This window comes from Psittacula echo (genome assembly GCF_963264785.1).
Source record: "Psittacula echo genome assembly, chromosome: 7".
NCBI classification, from domain to species: Eukaryota; Metazoa; Chordata; class Aves; order Psittaciformes; family Psittacidae; genus Psittacula; species Psittacula echo.
The window spans coordinates 12,355,964-12,376,996 of record NC_137740.1 but is presented as its reverse complement, the minus strand read 5'-3'; the positions used below and the strand labels follow the sequence as shown (position 1 = coordinate 12,376,996).

Below are 21,033 nucleotides of genomic sequence, written 5' to 3'. Positions count from 1 at the left end.
TACATTTTGAATGAAAAATGGGTGACAGGCTAGAGGAATTTGCTGCAGTTCCACAAGTTCAGCATATGTAGTCAAGGTACCAAACACTTCTATGAACAGACTGAATCCAAGGGAACTTAGAGTTTAAAAATGGTTTCTGCAATAGTACCATTGTAAAAGTATTGGCTGGTTAAAAAAAACCCTGCTTAGAGTTGAAAGGGGTGTAATATGTTCCGCACTGATGACTTTATTGGCAGAAATAATTTAATTACGTCTGTTGTTGTGATATAATCATTCTGGTGGAATTTTGCCATAGATCATAACTTCATAGGGTTTGCTTAATTCTCAGCATGTGAGAATCATATGTGACTTGAAGCACTTGGAGCAACAGTTAGGTTTCTCTCTCTTTTTTTCTTTTTTTTCCTTAATCTTTGATTTGCTCAAAATCCATTCCTGGCTGTTACTGGATGTCATTTAAACTAATGACCTGGAGAACTAACATTTTCTGCAAAGGTAGGTCTGCATTAAAACTTAGAGTGCTCCTACTTGCATTCTAAATGACGTTGTAAGAGGGAAGTATTTATCTGAGTAAGTAGTAATGTGCCCATTTACCTTTGCATCTTCAATTTTTCATGTATTACATGAATAGTGTCTTCTACTCCATAGATGCTCGGGGCATGTTATTCAGGTATAATACATCCTGTTGTGGATACAACTATGGAATGATTCGGCTCACTGGTTCTCTTAGAGTTCAGGGAAATGGTAACGAAACCAGATTTGTTCATTTTGTAAAGAAAAATCTGTCAGAAGCACTTGATAAGTGTTTTCTGTGGGAACTGTATGTCTGGTGCATGCCTTGCTACAGCATTAGGGAGGGTGGTATGGCCAGAAACTTCACCTGGAAGGGAGTGGCCATTTCTAAAGATACTATGCAGATGCTACATGGAAATCACCAGTTCTGACCAGAGGTCTTGTTGCTCTGAGCTTGTCAGAAAGAAGAGTATCAAGAAGGAAGATGCTTCCTTTCTACTGCCTGTGCTTAGGTTATCCTTTTAACTTTTAAAAAGTAGGATGGTATCCAGGTGGGGATTGCTAATGAAATAACCGGGTGAATGAAAAGCTGAGGACATCTGTAGGCAACATAGTTTATTAAGTTGCTTCTTTAGTCAAAATGAGACCTAGGGCTCTTCAAGACCAGATTAGTGAAAGAGACCTGTTGCAAGAGGAGTTTATTTTTTATTTATGCTTGTACCAACCATAACATCATCAGAAAAATTAGAATACCAACACTAAATATGTGCAAAGTACAGAAACAGGCTGGTTCAATCAGTTCTACCAGGTAAAGAGATTTCCTAAGCAGCAGAGCCACAAACTGTTTTAAGATCTTTAAGAATAAAATCCAACATTTACTGGTTGTGTAAGAAAAATACGTATACAAAATATATAGTACAAGTCTTAATTCTTGGAGGGGCCAATAGTTCCTGAACAACTTAAGGCCATCAATCACATTAGTGACTCAGCCAGTGGATTACTAGGTGCCACCAAATGCCAAGATTTACAGTCACTTTGTAGCATCTGTGCTTGGCAAAGGGTTACATGCTTTTATTATTATTATTATTAAATGTTTATACTGTAGTAGTTCTTTGAGGCTGGCCAGGTCCTAGAAAGATGAGTCTCATTCACTACAAATTCTGAATCATTCTTTGTGCAGAACCTGTTTACTTCGAATTACATGAGATTTCTGTAGGAGGATCAGCATATGATCGTGTAACTAATTATCTTTATAATTAATTATCTTTATAAGTGTAATTATATTAAAGTTAATAACTGTATCTTAATGCATATTTAGTGGGTCCAGCTGAAGGTTGCATGGTATTCTTTATTCTGTCACTTACTACACTGTGAAAGCTGGATTAGTGACCTTAATGATTACTCTGAGTATGCGTGGCAGATTACAAGTGTAGATTCACTTGTCTTGCACATGTGAAAAGCTCCTTTTTTATAATAATTCATGTGATTTGGGGGCTTTTCCCTAATGTTGTTGCCATCATGCTTCTGTACTAGCTTTCCATACTCTCCTGGCATTCCATTTACTCAGTGAGATGGAGCCTATTGGCTGCTACTTCTGTCATTGTTTCAAACTCATCCTTCAAAAGCTATTTTCAAAGGTATTTTAGCAGTTATATTAGTGGTTTGATGCTTTTAAACAACAGCCAGAAAAAACCTCCCCTTGGGTGATAGTGGATCTTTTCACCTGCTGCCACAGTCAGCTTTGGATGTTAAAATCTCAGTTGATATGAATGATGGGGGAAGCATCCCAGGGTTTGGCTTTGACTGGGGAAGAACCAATCCTTCCATAAAGTTTTGTAATGTTAGAAGATATGCTTAAGCTTACTGGAATAATTCTTCACTTAAATAAAAAGATAAAGTGGGTATTATATGTTAACTTGAGAAAAAGGTAAAAACAGGCAAAAAAAATCGCTACCCACTCACTTAGAAAAAAGACTGAGATCAGTATGGTTGACCACAGTAACATACTACTAACATAGTTAATACGCTGTATTTATACAATATATAGTATATATTCTATTTGTGCACTTTGGAAATTTTTAGGCAGTACTTAAAAGGAGGAATGCTTTTTCCTGTGGGCTCTGTGCTTTGCTAGGCATTTTGTGATGCTGTGGTTCATGACTCACATGTTTTTTCCAATATTATTGATTTGGGAGGTGCAACAAAGATTTTTTTGAATATTGATAATAATTTCAAACTTTGCTTTTAAAAGAAAAGACAAAGAAATTGAGTCTTTGGTGAGGGTGGGAGAGTGTGAGGGTGGAGGGAAAGAAGCCAGAAATAACAACCTTCACCCTTCAAACTGAAACGAAACTTGATCTAGACTTTGAAAACACTGTAAAAATGGAGGGAGTTTGTGCTAAGGAAGCACACAGATTGGGTTACTTCTGTTTGTTGAAATTTCTTTACTTCAGAGCTTTAATAATGAAGAACTGAAGGAGAGCCCCTTCCCCTTCTTTTGTTTCTGGGGTGGGAGGTTTCTTTGAAACTGTTTGTGCCTATGTGTGGTACTTTGCCATTAAGCACTGTAAAAATAAGCAATAAATGTGTTGGAATGCTGGACTTTTCCTGTGCCTGCTGCTGTGGGGTTTCTTTCTGCCCTGTCTTACTTCCCATTTATCTTCTTGTATTCCTGTGGTCCTGAGGGGGGGAAAAAGAAGTGGGAAATCCCAATGATCTCCCATCCTGCTTAGACAGGAGTAAGAGTGTGTCTCATGGGCTAAGTGGAGGGATTCTGACTGTCACGAGCAAGAGTGTCCTGAAGCTTTTTCTGAAAGATTATTTTGAGGCTTAGCATACTTTGACATTGGTATTCTCCTGGCAGTTGGTTATTTATTTCTCTTTCAGATTTTTCTTTGACTTTTAATTCATGTCCTTCTACCTAATCTCTTCCAATCTATACTAATTGCTTGAGTACTTCAAATATGAACCCTAGCTATTCACAGCGATTCAATTACTGAGCTGTTTGTTGTTCATCCATCAAACCTCCCACGTTTGGGTGGGGTGTAACTATGATCCACATTTTTTGTTTTACTCCTCTTAGCTCATTTTAGTTTTTTTCCATTTTGATCCTTTGGAATTCTTTTAAGGACTTCTCACATGAGTCTCTGTTACCTAGCTTTGGGATTCTTGTGTTAGACACAATTTAGTGAATGAAGAAGATAAAGACTGCAGAAGTCAGAATTACTAGCTACTTAGAACTGATTAATTACTTGATTTGTTAAATACAAACAAAGTCAAAAACTTCTGTTTGGTGCTTTTAAAAGGGCCCGTTTCCTGAAGCTGGAAGTAATTATGAACCAAACCATGTGGGAAAAGAATGTAAAGTAAAAAATATGAATAGCTGGGTATTGTTTAGAGCAGTTTTATACTGTTTGCCACAACAAGTCTAGTTTCATAAGAAAGAAATGTTCATGGAAAAACAGTTTTACCAAAAGTGTAAGGGAAAAAAGCAATAATGTATTTATAGGAGAGGAAGAAGTGTTCAATAGATACATGGAGTTTTGTTCTGTTTGGGTGAGAAAAAAAAAAAGGGATTTCTTTAATATTGACAACAAAAATTAATGCAGAGATACCTGGGTTTATGTGCTTTAGGATTGGTATGTCTGGATGTGCTTGCAAGAATTTCTGAAGAAGTAGCTGAAGACCTTTTTGTACTACTACAGATTTATATTAATCTTCAGACACCAGGGGTTCTCCATATTCTTGGCAGAAAGTAGATGTAGAAATATTTTAAAAGCAAAAAGGAATGACTCATAAGCTTTTCAACCCATTTTTGATTCTGAGCACAATAGCATAATGGCCACTGAACACAATAGCATAATGGCCAATATGAGTTTCCATCAAAAAAAGAAAGAGAAAAAAAAATTGGGGAAAATAAAAAGTAATACATCCACTTCCAATTATTGTGCATATTAAATAGAAAACACTTTTTGTTAGATGGGCTTGTTCTCTAAGTGAATGTCCATGAAAGTGCCTGGTATGCATGAGATTTGATTTCTTTTTTGATGTGTTCCTCTTAGGACTGGGTTTGTACATCTTGTGCTCTTTAGCCAGCCAGATTAGTTGCATAAAACCTGGTAAGTCTATAAAGAAAAGACTCAGTTCTTTTTTCCACTCCATATCTGTAAGGTGGAACACTTTGCTGTAGTTCTTCATGACAGTAGCATTAACCTAATTAAATGTATGTTTGTTTTCCTGGTGTGGATATAGTTACAACTAGTTAACTTTACAAGTTTTTATTTACTGTTGTTTGAGCATAAATTTTTACAGTTGTTGCATTCACAGAAGGCTAAATTTACTTTAGTAGCAAAACCCAATTCAAGGATTATCTGTAAGCTCATAAATTACATGGGGCCCTCCTGTTGCTTTATCCTCTTGGGAAAAGAGCATATAAAAAGCCACGCTTAATGTTCTGAAACTCAGAGATAAATTGCTTTAGTTTTGGCCAGCTTCTGCATTGGTAAGCTTGTTAAATTTCTAGTTACTGAATGTCCTCCTATGAAAACTTTCTTGCTCTCTGAATAACTTATGAAAGTTAAATGGATTGGGCTATGTAAGCATAGATCATTCCCAAAACTTCAGTTAAAGAGGTCAGAGATACTGCATTGAGACCATTAAAGAAACTAATCTCATTTTAATTCTAATTGGCCAAACACTAGTGTTCATCATTGTGTTCTTGATACTTGTCATGCACACATTGTGGAAACAGGTGATTTTCTTGCTGCCTGTCCTGAATCAAAGCAGTTGTGAGTTTATCATTAAACTGATGCAAGAGTCCCCTCTGTTGGAGATCCCAGAGGCATGTGTGTGATCATCAAGCATCAGCTCTTCTGCACCTGCCTGGCTTGACACAGATCCCTTATTGCATGCCAGCACAGTTCCACTTCCAGAGAGAAATCTACTTCCCTTCTGTTTCCCCTTTGAAATGTTTTAGGGAAGACTCATCTGATGCTTGCATGGAAATCAAATGTATTCCAGCAAGGGAATGTTAAGCTGTTTGTCAGGACTGCCTCTGAAACATGTCACTCTGAAGAACACTCGTGCTATGGTATCTAGACACAGCTTACTTGTCAGCTCCTAATTTATATTTTTCTGTAGCTGGCTGTGAGGAGGTTTTGTAAATGGGGTGTATGGGAAGAGGCAGCTTACATTACTCGGTCTGCCTCTAAATTTGTCTTCCGCACTGCTGTAATGTGTCCAGAGACATCAAGACTTTGCTGTCTGTACGTGCTAAGAATGCCATTTATAAATTTTAAGAATATGTAGTAGGTCATCGAGGCAGGGAAGAGTTTGATGGAACACACACATAGAGATTTCTTGTATGTTGGGGAAGGACAGTGAAACCAACACATACTTTTAACATCTTTTGCTTTTAATAATTTTTATTTAATTAATTTAATTAAAACTTTTAATAGTCTATTAGGTAAGAAAACAATATTTCATTATGCTAAAAGAAAGCAGGAAACCTTATTGCTGTGCTTGAGAGGAATTGCCTAGCAGAAGAGAGGTTGTTGATCTGCCAGGTAGTGACATGCTGTGAAACTGGAATCCTTTAGCTTTCTACAGACGTGATAAGTTAAAGGAACTCTGGGTGAGAGAGACTGAAGGAACCCTGATAAATACAATCCAGAATTCATTTTTACTTTACTTGTTTTATTTGCAGTCTTATGACTGGAAACCTGACAGTAGGGCTTGCTTAATAAAAATCTCCGTATTTTACTGCGTAAAGTTGTTCTAGGACTGAAGGACAAGGTAAGGTTTGATTAAGGTGATAAAATTAGAGTATGCTTTTTCCTTGAGGAAGCGTGACATTCCTGACACCTTGACAAATCTGCGCCAGAGAAGTACTCTAAAGGACCTGACAAGGGCTGGCTGGAGAGCTGGTGTTGTGTGATGCCCGCTGCAGTGAACAAGACATGATGAAGGCTACTTTGCAGCAAGAAGGATACTTACAGCTGCATCTGATGTGCCATGTCGGGGTGGGAGTTCTGTAGCTGTTGTTGCTGTAAGATGTTTTTGAGGTTATGGATGTTTTAGTTGTGAGGCTCAGATGAGGTTTTCTCAGTTGTTTTGTAAGAAAACCAAACAATTAAATTAACTTTTATTACATACTTTGTACTCTTACATTACGCAGAAGCCCATGTGATTCTTTCTGAGCTCACAGCAGGAATGAAAACAGGCAGAAATGCTACTTCTGACACTTGCTGCAGCCCCAGTCTTGCTCTCAACAGGGAGAATCAAGACCACAAAGGGAGAGACAGAAAACTGACAACATGTATGTGCTGTTTCTTCCTTGTCTGCCATGCAATCTGTTCTGACTTGTTAAAGAAGGATAAACTGAAAAGCCAACAAACAAAATGTTTTTGATTCGCATATTGAAAGTGTTTAGATGCTTCTGTTTGATTTCAGACCTTTTAGTTCCTACTTAGAAGTGTCTTCTCCCTGGCTCATTAAAAAAGAGTTACCTTGAGGACCTGAAAAATGTGAATGGTGTCCTGTACAGCTGCAAAACATCAAGTGCCTTCTTCCTGCTCCATTTTATTGCCTTTTAGTGACCCTTTTTTACATCATTGAATGCAGAAATCCCCAAAGGTGGTTGTGTCATTTGAATGTTTGAGTCAGAGACCCCGATCTGTGCAGTATTCAAAGCTCTATTTTATCATTGAACGCCAGTAATTTTTGTGAAGTGTTGATATTTTGATGAATTAACAAAGAAGAGAGGATAGGCTTTGTCTTGTTGAAAAGTGCAACCTATTTCAGCCTTGGCACTCTCCTTTAGCGTATGCACCAAACATCTTAGAATACCACTTCTTTCTCTTCTGGAGAGCCACGAATAACCTCCTTCTCATGTAGTACTGATGTTCAGTGAAGTTAGGGGTGGCATAAGGTGAAGGAAGGCCTGATTAATTGGGCAGTTAAGTTCTTTGAGACAAACTTTATTCTGTTCCCTGAATCATTGTGGTTACCTATGGCAGTTTGGAAGTTGGTTAGATGGCCCAGACAAGCAGCTCCTCTTTGAAGTGAAACAAAGTTATGTAAGCAGAAGAGCATTCACTAGAACAATGTATGGAGTAAACAGGAGACATTTTTTGATCTGGGTGGCTCTGCAGCTGTTCTTACTGTTAACAGTTCCGGCTATTCTTAATTATTTACCCTAAAGCAGTTTGGATTTGTGTTAGTTTCACGGGGGCAGGTTTAGTCACAGTATTCACAAGGGTTCCTCCAGGTCAAGGTTATGTTCTGTATTTACAGCAAGGTTTCTGAAGGAAACATTTTCCTCCCAATATGTAGCCTTCCTCTTCCTAAGACTTCAGTATGTTGCTTACTAGACTAACTGATATCTATTTGAGTTCATGATATCTGTCTCCAATATGGGTCAGTGAAGATAGCTTTTTTTGGGGTTACTACTTCAGAAAGAAGAGTGAGAAAGAGTCAGAGCCTTATGACTATATACAGTGTTTTGTAAAACTTCTGTTAAACCACATTCCCCAATTGTGAGGTCACCTCTGTGTGCCATCTAAAGCAATTTATTCACTGACTAATGTTGTTTTCCTCTCAATTTCAGTCCAGCTCAGAAATAAAGGAGAAAAAGAAAAAAAACCCTTACCATATCCAGAGTCTTTTTCTTTGGTTAAGAGGAGTTATGTTGTTATTCCTTCCTAGGCTATTCAGATCTTCCTAAGAAATGGTTAAAGGGGAACCTTTATCCGCCTTACCCCTGCAAAGTTACCAAAGGAACTGAAAAGGGAAGGTGTTGTGAACTGTTCTTGTTAAAGATTTGCTATCAGGTAGTGAGAGAGAGTTTTCCAAGTAGGATTTATTCCCCTAAGGTTTGGTCTCTGCCAGCTGCCTGTGCAATAGATCTGCTACTACAACAGAAAGGGTTGAGCTTCCTTTGTGGGAAGATAAAAAAGACCATCATCCTTTGATTCACCTGCCCCAATGTCTTGTCTCAAAGTGCTCCTTAGAATTGTTTAGGGAAGGGGAAAAGTACACCAGTGTGAAGCAATTCTTGCTCCAGTGTCGGTCTCCAGCTTCTAAGGAGAGGAAGCTTTGGTATTCCTTCCAAAGGAAGGGATTGTGGAAGGAAGCATTGTGGATGCTGTTAGACCTCTTAATAGCTTTTGATCCCATCTATACATCTGGCTTCTATAACAACCGACATAAAGAAATCTACCAATTAACTGCATATTATATGAAAGAAGTGCTTTCTTCTGTCAGTGTTTTACTGCCCTTAGCATAATTTTGGTTGATGTTTGGTTGATGATATGGGAAATAGTGAAAAATAAATCATTGTTGATCTTTTCCATAGCATTCTGCTATGCTAGTGTGCTGTCACACCCAGCTAAACACTGAAATGGAGTGTTCCATAGCCTATGTTCTGCAATGAAATTAAGTACATTTTTCAGAAGGAAGATTTGGTGATTAAAATCAGTTCTGTAGTGTAACTGATTTTCTCATTTGGCATTTAAAAGTAAATGGCTAAGCAGTGGATTTTGACATTCAAATCTACTAAACTGTAATATCCACAGGCATAAAACTAATTGTGGCTAGGATGCTTCAGGAACTCTTAGTCGATCTTTTTGGTTTTTTTACCCACAGCTATGGGCTTCAAGGAAGTATCTTTGGTTTCAGATGTACTGATTCCTACCAGCCTGAGCAGAGGGTTCCTTGATTGTGATTGGGTTGAATTATTTCTTCTCATCTCTTTAGCACTTGCTTGTCTCTTCTGAACCTACACTGCTGGATTCATTACACTACAAATGGAAAAACACAGTTCCCAATCCAAAGAAAGCATTGTCTTATTTGTAGAGGTAACAGATGAGGGTTGGTGATGAATACATAAGGGTTACAGCAACAAAATTATGACATTTCAATTTATCTTTTTGCATTCCTTTGGTCAAAAATGGATGTGATGGGTTAGCACTTTATTTCCCATCAGACTTTTAATTGGGTCACCTTTTATGGCCATTGCACTAACACTGTAATTCTCTCTTAAACAGAGAGTCGCAGCATTTAATCTTCGCAAATGTTAAGAATTACATGTTCTAATATTAGGAGCACTATAATTTCTGACTTTGGGGAAATAGTTTATTTAGACATTCTTTAGACAGTTCTTTCAGAAAGCAGTTTAGGTAGGAATTGACCATCAAGAGAGTTTTCATTGACTGCTGAGGTGCATCTCCAAAAGTGACTATCCTCCATTAGGTCATCCTAGTCTCTTGTCTTTAAAGCCAGAATGTTGATACTTAGTACTGAGGATGGAAATCAGTAATTTTGGATCTATGTAAACTAGATCCAAATAGATGAATAGATGAAATAGAATAGATGAAAGTCCAATAATGTGCTTTCAGGAATTACGTTGGTTATCAGCAAGTTACTCCATCGTTAAGTTACAAGTTTTTAAATAATTGAAAACTCAGGGAGCAGTCATCTCCATATTTTGATTTTGTTTTTTCTTTCTTTGCTAAATGGCTGCCTTGTGTGAGAATGAATTTTCTGTATTTCATGCATTTTGTTTAGTCTAACAATTGATATTTCAGCCAGTTGTTTTCTCCTTTCCATGTTTCTTTAAAAACACAAACAAACCCTCAAGTGGGCTGTTTTCTTTGCTCCTTGTCTGTGTGTATTTGAACACAATTCTTTGTGCTACCAGTCTTAAAGGTTAGATAGAAACAGAAATCTTTGAAAATGGGGAAAGCTTCTAGAAACCAAAGAGATCAGATCAGGGATATTACTCAATTCTTGGAGGAGTATGCAGCATGAGGTCACATGCAAAATGTGCCATGGACTTTTCTTGGACTTTTTTTAATCTGCATCCTATGAATCTGCTTTTATAAACTCAGCATTTTGTTTATTTACTTAAGTCAAACAAAACCTTTCTAGCTTGAAAACTTACCTTTTTTTTTTTTTTTTTTTTGATCCACAGAGATCCCAAGACTTTTTTATTATTTGATGAAAGGTTATTAACTGAGAAGCTCCAGGCAGGGTTGTTGGATTCTGTGGACTACCAGAGATGGTACAGCACTGGAGTCCATTCTGATAAAGAAATCACAGCTGTATTTCTTAAGATGTTTATGTATTTAGCACTGCTGAGACTAATCTGAAATGCCTTCCTCTTCCCAGTGATCTAATACCTAGTATGCCAAAAACCAGGAATGGAATTTGTTCAGGAAGTAGGATCCTTGTGCCTTTTTTGTGGGTGGAAACCTCTTCGGTGTGTGCACAGATGACATTTCACAAAGGGTGAATGGCATTGCCAGTGGTAGTGGTCTTCAGCTGCCAGTGCCCCTCTGTCTAGTGTGCATTTCCTAAAAGGCATCATCAATTTTGCATTGTGCCTTCATTCAGGGCTATGGAGGTGGGTCATGGGTTTGGGTGGAATGTCTTTAAAACTTTGTTTTCCCTGGGCCAGTTTAATGTAACCTAATCTTCTTCAGCTGGTGTTCTTGAGTAGTCCAAATAAATAGAAGTATGTGTTGATTATCTTCGCTGTTAAGAAGTTAATTTTATGAGAAGCCACAATTCTTGGTGGAGAGGCAGAACAGGACATTTTTTAGCATGCATCATATCCATATCTTTTTAGAAAGAGGGATTTGGGCCGTCTCTTCTTGTATTTGGTCACACAACCTCCTTGAGGAATTTGCTTACATACTGAAGTAACATTTGAAAATATTTACATCTATTTAGCTGGCCATAGTGTGATAGATGCATTTCCTGTCTCTTTCAGTGTAAGCATTCTGTTTTCCTCTTCTTTCTCTCTCCTCATTCCTTTCATTTGTTTGTTTAGTTTTTCCTCAGCTGGAACTAGACAAATAGCAAATATCACATGATCAGACCGTGTAATTCTTGAACTAATTCAGAAACTTCTAACACAGCTGTAATCAAAAATTGCTGCGCTCCTGTTGAACATGGAGTTCCAGCCATGTACAAAGGCCAAGGGTTCATCCGCTCATCTTGTTTTCATAGTGTCTTGCACTTAAGGAGATCCCACCTGTCAAAATGACATGATGTATCATGACTCTTTGTATAAAGTCAGATGTGCAAATACATTTTGCTGTTACTAGTGTATGGGAATTGAGTACTTTATAAATAAAAGCTGCTGTTGGCAATGACTGAACAGCAGTAACTGAAGGAGAGTAAAAAAGCTGCATCATCAGACCTGCTAAAGGTGTCCTCCCATGCCTTTAGTTGAACTGGTAGGATTTGCTGTGAGGCTGACAATCTATAATGAAGGGAAGAGTTGATGGGGCACTTACTTTCTCATCCATCTCTTTAATACAAGTTCTTGCCAGTTGGGGAAGGAGGGATAGTTTATGGTTTTATTTCAGGGCTTTTTCCCTCCCTCAAATGGGATTTGTTGCTTTACAAGCTTATGAGATATTATGAAAAAGCAAATTGAGGACCGGAAGCTGTAAGTAATGTATAAAACAAAGACCATTCAAAGATCTGTGGCATCTTGATATTAATTAAAATGTAAGCAACTGTACACTTTAGCCGCTCTGGTTGTGTCTTTGTTAGTGTCTTGTTTGGAGCAGTCCTGCAGTTTTGAAGCAAATCGCAGTCCTCAGATAAGATGATCTCAAGCAGATGAAGTTTTCCAATGTTTACAATGCACAATTTAAATTCCATGTGGAGGGCAAAGTGGCAAAATTTGTCTCTTATTGGAGATTTTGTAATATTCAATTACATGAGCTTAGTTGTGGACATTTTTTATTTAATTTTTTTTTTCAAGTCTAAATGCTGAGTTTGTATTACTAATTTCTTTTTTAAAATAGTTTAAATAGTTTTAAATTCCAGTCCTTTGAGGGTGACATGCTGTCTCTGATCAAGACATGATGAAGGAATTAACCATGGTGACGTTCTCATATTTGAGATTTAAAGAAAACACACATCTGCCAAATGCAAGCAGAAGGACAAATCTTGTTACTTTTTCTAAATCTTCTGAAAGCAGCTGGATTTTTAACTTACCCAAATTGTGAAATTTTAGTCTTGATGTCCACATAACAGTGTAGCGAAGCACAGAAAATCTTCAGAATTCAAGGTGTGTGCTAGCTTCACAGGAGAAAAGTCAAAAGAAAAAGCAACAGTGCATTTTCTGTTTAGTGGAATAAGCCTATTACTTCCTTTTAACTTCACCCTCATTCAGGCACTTGTTTAAAAACTGCAGATGTTTACAGTTACTGACTATGAATTATTTCCCTAATTTATTCTGGATAAATTTATTGTCTTAGTGAGGTTTTCCTGCACGAAATCCAAGCAAGATTTAAGGATGCACAGTATAATGTAATTATATCCTTTCTGCTGTCACCACTAGCTCTTTAAGTACCTCAACCCAATTGGTGCTTTCACTGTAACTATAGGAACATGAAAATCGGGAGCTGGAATAATGTGCTTGGACCTGGATGATGTAGAGGGGATTTGTCTCTTTGTGTCCTAACAGTCACAATAGCCCTGGCTGGCTTACCACAACAGCTTGCTGTCTGATCAGCATAGCCTTGGATTCCAGGCACAGTAATGGAGCTAGCAAGATGAAGCTATTTACTAGTGAAGCACTAAGAAAGTAATGTTGTTTGGTTTGGTGCATAGTTCTGTTGTAAGCAGCATTCAGGATTACAAATGAGACTCAAACGTAAACTCTTGCAGTGCTGTGCACCATACTTTGGTAATTTGTTAGGCTGCCATTAAAGGCAGACTGTACCTTCACTAAGACTGCTTCTTCCATGTGGAAATAAAAAACATAATCAAAGAAGCAGCAATGTATGCAGGTATGTAGTAAGTACATTGTCATCAAATACAAAGGAGATGCTTATTCATACATTTCAGTTCTGTACACTTCTTTTTGTTTCAGAGATGTGTACCTACAAACAGCAGTATGATTTTACAAAGCTGGCTTTGTGTGAAAAAGGTGTAGCTCTCCATGGGATGCTTCATGCAGAAAGTTTTGCAGTCTGATCTACGAAACTGTGACATGTGTAAATCTGGGGGAAAAAACCCTACAAAGTGAATTATATGTCTAAAACGACAATAGCTTGGATAGCTTCATGAGGTGATTGGTGGACAGGAAGACTGTATGCAGCTTTAGTCTTAATGTTTGGCTTTGAGTTATACCTATTACAAGCTAATTATTATAAGCGTACTGGCAGTGACAGTTTGTAATGTGTAATAAAAAGAAATTAAACAATATATGTCCCTATATGTGTTTAAAATACAGGTGCTGAATTCTAATTCTGTGTAGCCTGCTGACTCAATATGCGGCTAGAAGAAGGGAGATGAGCAAATGTTGAATGATCTGAGGTGGCAGATACAGTTGGCGTACGAGAAGTATTCTGCCTCTGGCACTCTGGATCATGAACTTCATCACATCCAAGAAATGTTAACAGCTCGACCCCTCAGGGTTTAGCAGCTCTTACTCTTTGTGGGTTTTGTAATTGACAGCTCCGCCATCAGTATGTGATTCTGATTGGCATTCTGTGCGAGTCCAATGCATGAGGGTTTCAGCCTACTATTCTTTTGCAGAAACACCATGATGGGCATCTGAGTGACATTTTAATTTGATAATGAAAGCGCCATTAAATCAGAAAAGAGAGAAATGCCTGTGTTTGTGGCACAAGATACTTCGTGTGACCACTGAGGTCATTTGAGAAAGGCTGCTGTTGAAATAGTTATACAAGTTTGCCAGCAATGACTCACTACGTGGTGGCTGCAGATAAATTCCAGTTGCTTTCTACTTGTTTTTGAAGATTTTGGTATTAGGGGTTTCTGTATGTTGCTTAAACAGTAAAAATCCAGTAACACTTAAGTTTATTTGATAAAGATGAAGATTTCCCGTATTTCTTCATATCTGAAATGCTGCAACAAGCTGGGATCTGCACACCCTGCTGTCCCTTTTGCCTAGATCAGAAGAAGATGCATTTTAGTATTAAAACCTTTTTTGTCAGCAATAGGCCTCTCTTTTCTCTCCCTATTTCTAAAGAGATCCTGACTGGGGTCAGAACACAAGTGCAAGTCTTTGGAATTAAAACTTCTAGATGCTCATTCCTTAGATCCCTGCCCATGGCAGGGAGGTTGGAATTAGATGACCTTCAAGGCCTCTTTCAACCCAAACCATTCTATGCTTTCTCATCTCGCTCACTTAAGGAGTATTTCAGATATCTTTAACTCATTATTTGTTAATCCTTTATTTTATTATCTTTGTTATCTTTAACCTTTTATTTGTTTAATACTTTGGTGGTTATTCTCCTGTGATGCTATATTGCAACAAATAAATACCTGTCTGTGTTTGCTATTATTCCTTACAGCTGTTTTTCGTAGAAGTTAGAAGTAAAAAAAAAATATGATGATTGCAAAAGCCAGTTCATAGCCAGCAGAGCTCCGACTCTTTACTTCTTTTTTCGCAGGCCTCCAGAATTGGCATCAAAGTATGCAAATTTCTCAGAGGGAATGTGCAAGCCTGGTTATGCATCAGCGCTCATGACTGTCATCTTCCCAAAGTAAGTAATTACTTTACTGGGTTTTTTTTCCTCTGTTCCCCGATATCTTCTCATCCTTCAAGGTGGGTGATCTACAGAGATTGTCTTGAAAAGTGTCAATGCTCTGTCACTTGGTTGGTTCAAGGAGAGACCAGTGTTGAAAAACTGGGCTCTTTGAGTGGTCAGTGGCAATGGCTTAATTGGATGTCAGTCTGACTTAAGAGCTTGCTCAGAGTAGAGTTCTGTGTGTTGAATAATAAAACAAATTGTATTGTTAGTGCATGATACAGATGTATGGTCAAGCTCCCTGCTGGTACCAGGTGATGCAGTCCTTGGGAAGCTTCTGTCATGAAGGGACAGATTAAATTATCTGGAGTAGTAAAGCGTGGTCTTTTTATATTTGGGAGAAGAGTGTGAAAGTATCCATCTGGTGCCTGGAGACTTTGCGGTAGTGTTTTCTGAAGAGTCTAAAAGATGTTATTAATAAGTTGTGCATCTTACTGTGTTGAGAAGTTATTGTTAGCTAGTTGCAGTGCTGTTTGATAGCTCTCAGAAATGAGGAATGTAATCATAAGAGATCAACCAAAACTTAACTTTAATGTCCAGTGGGGCTTTTCTGCATTTCAAGGAGTTTGTAGGATTGTTGGAAGACAGTTCAGAAGATAGACTGGCAAGAACAATTATACTATTGAAGCTCAAGGATCTCATTTTGGTTCATCAAATGGAAAATCTGACCAAATGATTATTATGACCTTTGTACAAGCTTCTAATGAATGTGCAAAAGATGTTCTAGTGCAGTGACCTCTTTGGCAAATGGGGTTGTGGACTTTTTAACACAGCTGGTACTTTTCTAGAGGATGTATTTTACTTCTTTTGATGAAGGAATTTCCGTGACTTGCACATAGAGAGGTTAGGTTGGGTGACCATGGCCTTCAGGCCAAGCTTGAAATTGTTGATATCTTCTTTCTTTGGTTTTGGGCTTTTTTTTTTTCACGAGCACAGTATCTGCAAACTTTAAAAATAAAAACCTGACGTTGCCTTGTAAGCAGCAGATATTACAGCCAGGTCTTAAAAACAAAACGCTAAGTGTTGAGAGCATGTTCTCCATCACCACTGTAAACAAAAAAAATTATCAATATCATCTGTGAATTGTGAAACTCCGGGTAGAATATAAATAAATACTAGAACCAAAGGTTGATACATTATCGTCCTCTTCTTTTAAGAACTTGGAGTGCTTTTAAATGTGTTTGTGTACATGCTAAATGTAAATAGTACAGGAGAGGAATATAAGGTAATCTGTGATGTCTGAAGCTAAAGCCTTCCTTTCTGTATACAGCTGAATCCCAGTTGTCCTTTTCAAGGCATGGCTGTTGGTACATATTGATTCTGCAGAGGTAAACTATATATGCTGAAGAAGGAGGACTGTTAGTACAGTTATTAAGGCCAGAAAAAACCTCAACACACTAATAGTCTGTTATGCTGATTTGTTTCATGACACAGGACAAGATATTTTCTTTCAGTAAATTCATCATGGATCACAGACTAGTTAGCTTGATTTAAAGATTTCAATTAATGGAGAATCTCATAATAATGTGCTACATTATTGCTATGGATAAATGCATTATTGCAAAAATATTAATCTTTAGTTTAAAATATATTTAAGACTTTGGCTTCAAGAAGCCAGCCGGAATCTGAAGTGTTACTTATTCTCTTCCTCAGTACCTACTTACAGATCACTGTTCAGTCATCTCCCAGTAGTTAGCTGCATTGACCTAAGAACATGCAAAAAGGTTGTAACTTCGCCTTAGTCTAACTAGGTGATGGTTGTCTTGTTCATACGTTTAAAAATTAATATTCATGGTTCTAAAGGGGATTTATAGTCTGTTGCTTCTCTAACATGAACCCTAAACATTATTAAGGTTGAAAGTCTTTTCCAGGATGTCCTTTAATTCTTTATTAATTTAATTCAGTGTTGGGCATTTCATTATTTTACCTAGGATTGGTGTTAACACTAGCAGAGCAGTAGTTCTGCAAGGAATTCCATGTTACATTTAAGATTCTTTCTCTTCTGAAAACTTCTCTTAGTTTCCAAAAGTTATGCAAAGTTAATATTACCAAGCCACGTATCAGCATTTAATATATTTAGAACACTTAAAGCCAAATTAGCTTGCCTGTTGATGTAAGGATTAAGCCGCACAATTTCTTTTATTCTGGCTTTTGGTTTCAGTTGCTCACATCATTAGGAAAACATCATCTTTGTGTCTGACATTTTTCAGGCTTGGTCTTTGCCATAAAATGTGTGGGTTTGTTGGTTTTTTATTATTTGGATAAAGTCGGTTTGGCTGTTTTCAAGCATGAAGAAAATGAATAAATGTTTTCCCATTCTGAAGGTTCCTGACTTTTTAGTGCAATTTTAAATGTAAATAGGCAAAATATGATGGAAATAGTTGAGATAGAATAAATATTTTTCAGAGGATGTAACTCTTCTTGGTAAGTGCTTCTTTAATGGTAAAAATGTGAGTTCAGACTTTACCAAGCACAAGGGAAGTGCTAAGCAGATTGAAGAGCAATGCCCTGAGAAATCTCAAAACGTGTTTGCTGGAAAGGAAATACCAAAAGGGCTTTTTTTTCATGAGGTCCTCAGTTGGTCAGTTCTCATTCTAGCAGTGCCTCCATCAATAATCCTAACTGGAAAAAATCCTAGGTTAAGTGTGCAGATGATGCACTTATTTGAGAGTACTAAGTAAAGGACTGATTACTTATAGAGAACAATCTGGATTGCCTGATTTCAATGTCCTCATTCCAACAAACTATATGTTAATACAGCCAATATGAAATAAGACATCTGGGAGGAACAAACACAGATTATATCTTTATGATAGAAAACTGTCTTGGAAACAGACACAGAGGAAGCTTCTTGTAATCTCAGCAAAACATTGTAGCTGAAACGCTATTTCAGCTTCATGTGTACGCACATAAGTTGGGAAATTCTGTGTAGAGTACTGAGTTAAAATTAAAAACCCCAGCCCCCCCAAAACCCCACAACCTAAGACTTCTAGAATACTATGGCCAGTTTTGATGGTGAAAGTCCAAGAAGGGAGGGGAATAGGAGATTGAAGAAAGCCACAAAAATGAACAAGGACTGGCTGAAACAGTAAAGTAAACAATGCTCCTAGAAATAAGTCATCTTTCTGAAGCAGGAGTTGTATCCAAATGAGGGGAATAGGAAAGAGCATTAACTTTGGCAAGTTAAATATAAACCATAATGAGGTAGGCCAAAAAAAATGCTGAGGAACAACTTTATAAAGGCATTTAAAAAAATTAAAGCTTTTTGTCTGTCAAAAGGAGGCGGCCTGCCAGAGATCCCAATGGGCTGATAGATGGTCATAATATTACATGTAGACTAAGGGAAGGTAAAGCCATAGCAGAGAAGTTATTTGCATTGCTGTTCACTTCAGAACAGTTCCCACATGGAGCCTTCCTTTCTGGGGGGCAGGCCAGGGGAAGCTGACAGAAGGTTGACGTTTTGGAACAAATAGGCACAATGAATTGCTAGGAAAAAGTTCTCACTTTGTGAAGAACTCAGTGGTGAAGTTGCCGAGTTACACACGGTTGTGTATAATCATTGCTTAATTTGGCCTTAGAATGGAAGAATGAAAAGCAGTAAACGTGTCAGGCTTTTCAAGAGGGGCCCATGGAGTGTCTGGGGAAACTGCAGACTAGTAGCGAGCCTGGTTTCTGTATTAGGCACCTCAGTAGAAACTTGAAAAAAAGAATAGGATTAGTGGCCATTCACAGAAATAAAGGTGATGATAGAGAGGAGTCAAGTTGTCTTCTGCAGCAGGAAGCCCTACCCTGTAAATCTGCTCATGCTGTTTGAATGACTGGATGAGCATTTGATAAAGGTGATTGAGCTAATACACTGTGCCTGGATTTATTTTTAAAAAACCTAAACCAAATAACCAAAAAAGCCAACCAAACACTTAGTGTTTCATAGACTTTTGGGAGATTAAACTGGTTTAATCCTGTAGTGGTTAGGTAGTGACTAGGTAAAGACTGGAAACTGTATGGAAAAAATAAGAAGACTGGACAGTACAGGGACATTAGCCCTGGAGTCCGGCAGAGAATGTGTGCTGGGATCTCTGCTTTTCCAAGTGCTCATAAACTGTCTGGAATGGAGGATGAATAATAAAGCACTGACACATTTTTCCAGGTCACACGATTAAAAGCTGGCTGTGAGGAATGTCAGAGGGATCTCACAGTGCTAAGTAATGGGGCTACAAAATAGCAGGCCAGATTCAGTTCTCATAGATGTAAGGTAGTGTTTGTTGAGAAGCTTAATCTGACAGCGTATACCTATTGGTGGACTTAGTTATGCCTTGAAAATTGAGAAAGAGATCTTGGAATTGCTGTGGATGGTTCTGTGACTTATTGATCAGTGATGGCTAAAAGACTGTGGATATATTGGGGGATAAATACAAACCCCCCTCCCCTCACCTCCAAGAATAAATTATGACACTGTAATTCCCATGCCTCTATCATCAATAGCACATCTAATTCTCTTCAAGTAATTTTGAAACAGATGTAGAAGAATTAGGTATGTATAAGTGGTAATAAAGACTAAACAAAACCATGGAGCTATTTCCATGCTCAGACTGAATAGACACGGAGTTTCCAATTTGAGGCAGAGTAAGCAGAAGTGAATGGCATGGAGAGGACGTTTAAGTGATTGCTTCTCTCAGTGCAAGATTCGGAAGTCTTGAATGTAAATATTGTGCACCAGGTTTAAAATAAAGAGAAGTGCTATTTCATGCTGCTTCCACTTACATTTTTTCTGAGAATGAGTTCCAGAATGGGCAAAAAATTAAAAAAGAAAAAAGAGAAAAAAAAAAAAAAAGAAAAAAAGAAAAATATTTACAGTCAGGTTCTATTGACTGTAAATATTTAGAAACAGGCATGGAAATCTCGGAGTTACAGGAGGCTGGAACCTAAATGGATGTTGAGGGCAGAGTGTAGCATTAAATATTCCCCATTTCTTAGACTTTTTACTGAAATACTGGCCAATGGACACAGACATCAGGTATTGGGCAAAATGGACATTTGGTCTAATCCATTGTCCCCATGCCTGTGTTTTGTTTTGTTTGCTTCTGAGTTTAACTGTTATGCCTTAAAGTCAAACTGGCATAGCTTCAGAAAAGCATGTTGTAACGTGAATCATGATGGTGGCTCCCCCGCAAGAAGCATGGATGCATGATCTCAGTACTGCATCTCACTGTAGGAGCTGCCTAGCTGGGCTTGCATCTGCTGCTCACTGTAAATGAAGGAGTTACCTAATTTTTCACTTTCCAGGGCAATACCATTCTGCCTCTTGCAACTCTTCCAGTAGTAGATAATGAATCAAAGTGGCTGAAGTATGGTTACTAGTTTTGGAATGATACAAAGAAAACGACAAGCGTAAAATGGCATCAGTAGGTCAGTGAATTGGACTACTATGTTCAATGAATTGGACTATATTTAGTTGGTCTGAGGTCACCTATAAGTCTGGAGCTAATGCCTTGACCTCTTTGTAGAAGGGACTAACTTGTGTTTGCAGTGGTAACACTGCAGTCTCCTGTGTGTCTGGCCTTGCTTTGGAAATGATGCTGCCTGTGTACAGTTCTTTCTATGCCCTATTCTTTATCAAATGAGAAGGGAGACCTCTGCCCACAGTTTGTGGCTGACATGCCAGCTCGGGACAGTTCAGCTACTGACAATTTTCCAACCGCAAGCTCTTGTAAGTTGGCAGCTAATAGCAGAAATTGGAAGGAGGAGGCGGTAAATAGAGAGAGAATGTCTGCAGCCTGAAGACTTGGGAATATCTGTTTGGTAAAAGAGCATGGCAAAGAAGTATTAAAGAAAGATGTAGAGTATTTGAAAGGATTTCAGAATAAGGGGGAAAGAGGAAGTTCAAAATGCAGCAGATCTATAGGTGGTGTGACCAAGATAGTGAATTTAACATTTGTGATTCACA

The 21,033-nt window shown here is 37.9% G+C and overlaps 1 protein-coding gene across 10 annotated transcripts in view; it reads left to right on the top strand.

Annotated features, from left to right (window-relative positions):
• The window catches only part of ST3GAL3 (ST3 beta-galactoside alpha-2,3-sialyltransferase 3), a gene marked incomplete at both ends in the record, with an annotated part of 189,839 nt that overhangs the window by 57,063 nt on the left and 111,743 nt on the right, over positions 1 to 21,033 (top strand). For 8 of the 10 annotated variants that reach the window (XM_080624080.1, XM_080624076.1, XM_080624079.1 and 5 more), the window contains one exon: positions 14,952 to 15,044. The exons of the other annotated variants lie outside the window; for them this stretch is intronic. In XM_080624080.1, the coding sequence (XP_080480206.1) occupies positions 14,952 to 15,044 (93 nt within the window). The remainder of the gene's footprint in view (positions 1 to 14,951; positions 15,045 to 21,033) is intronic. 10 annotated transcript variants of the gene reach the window in all.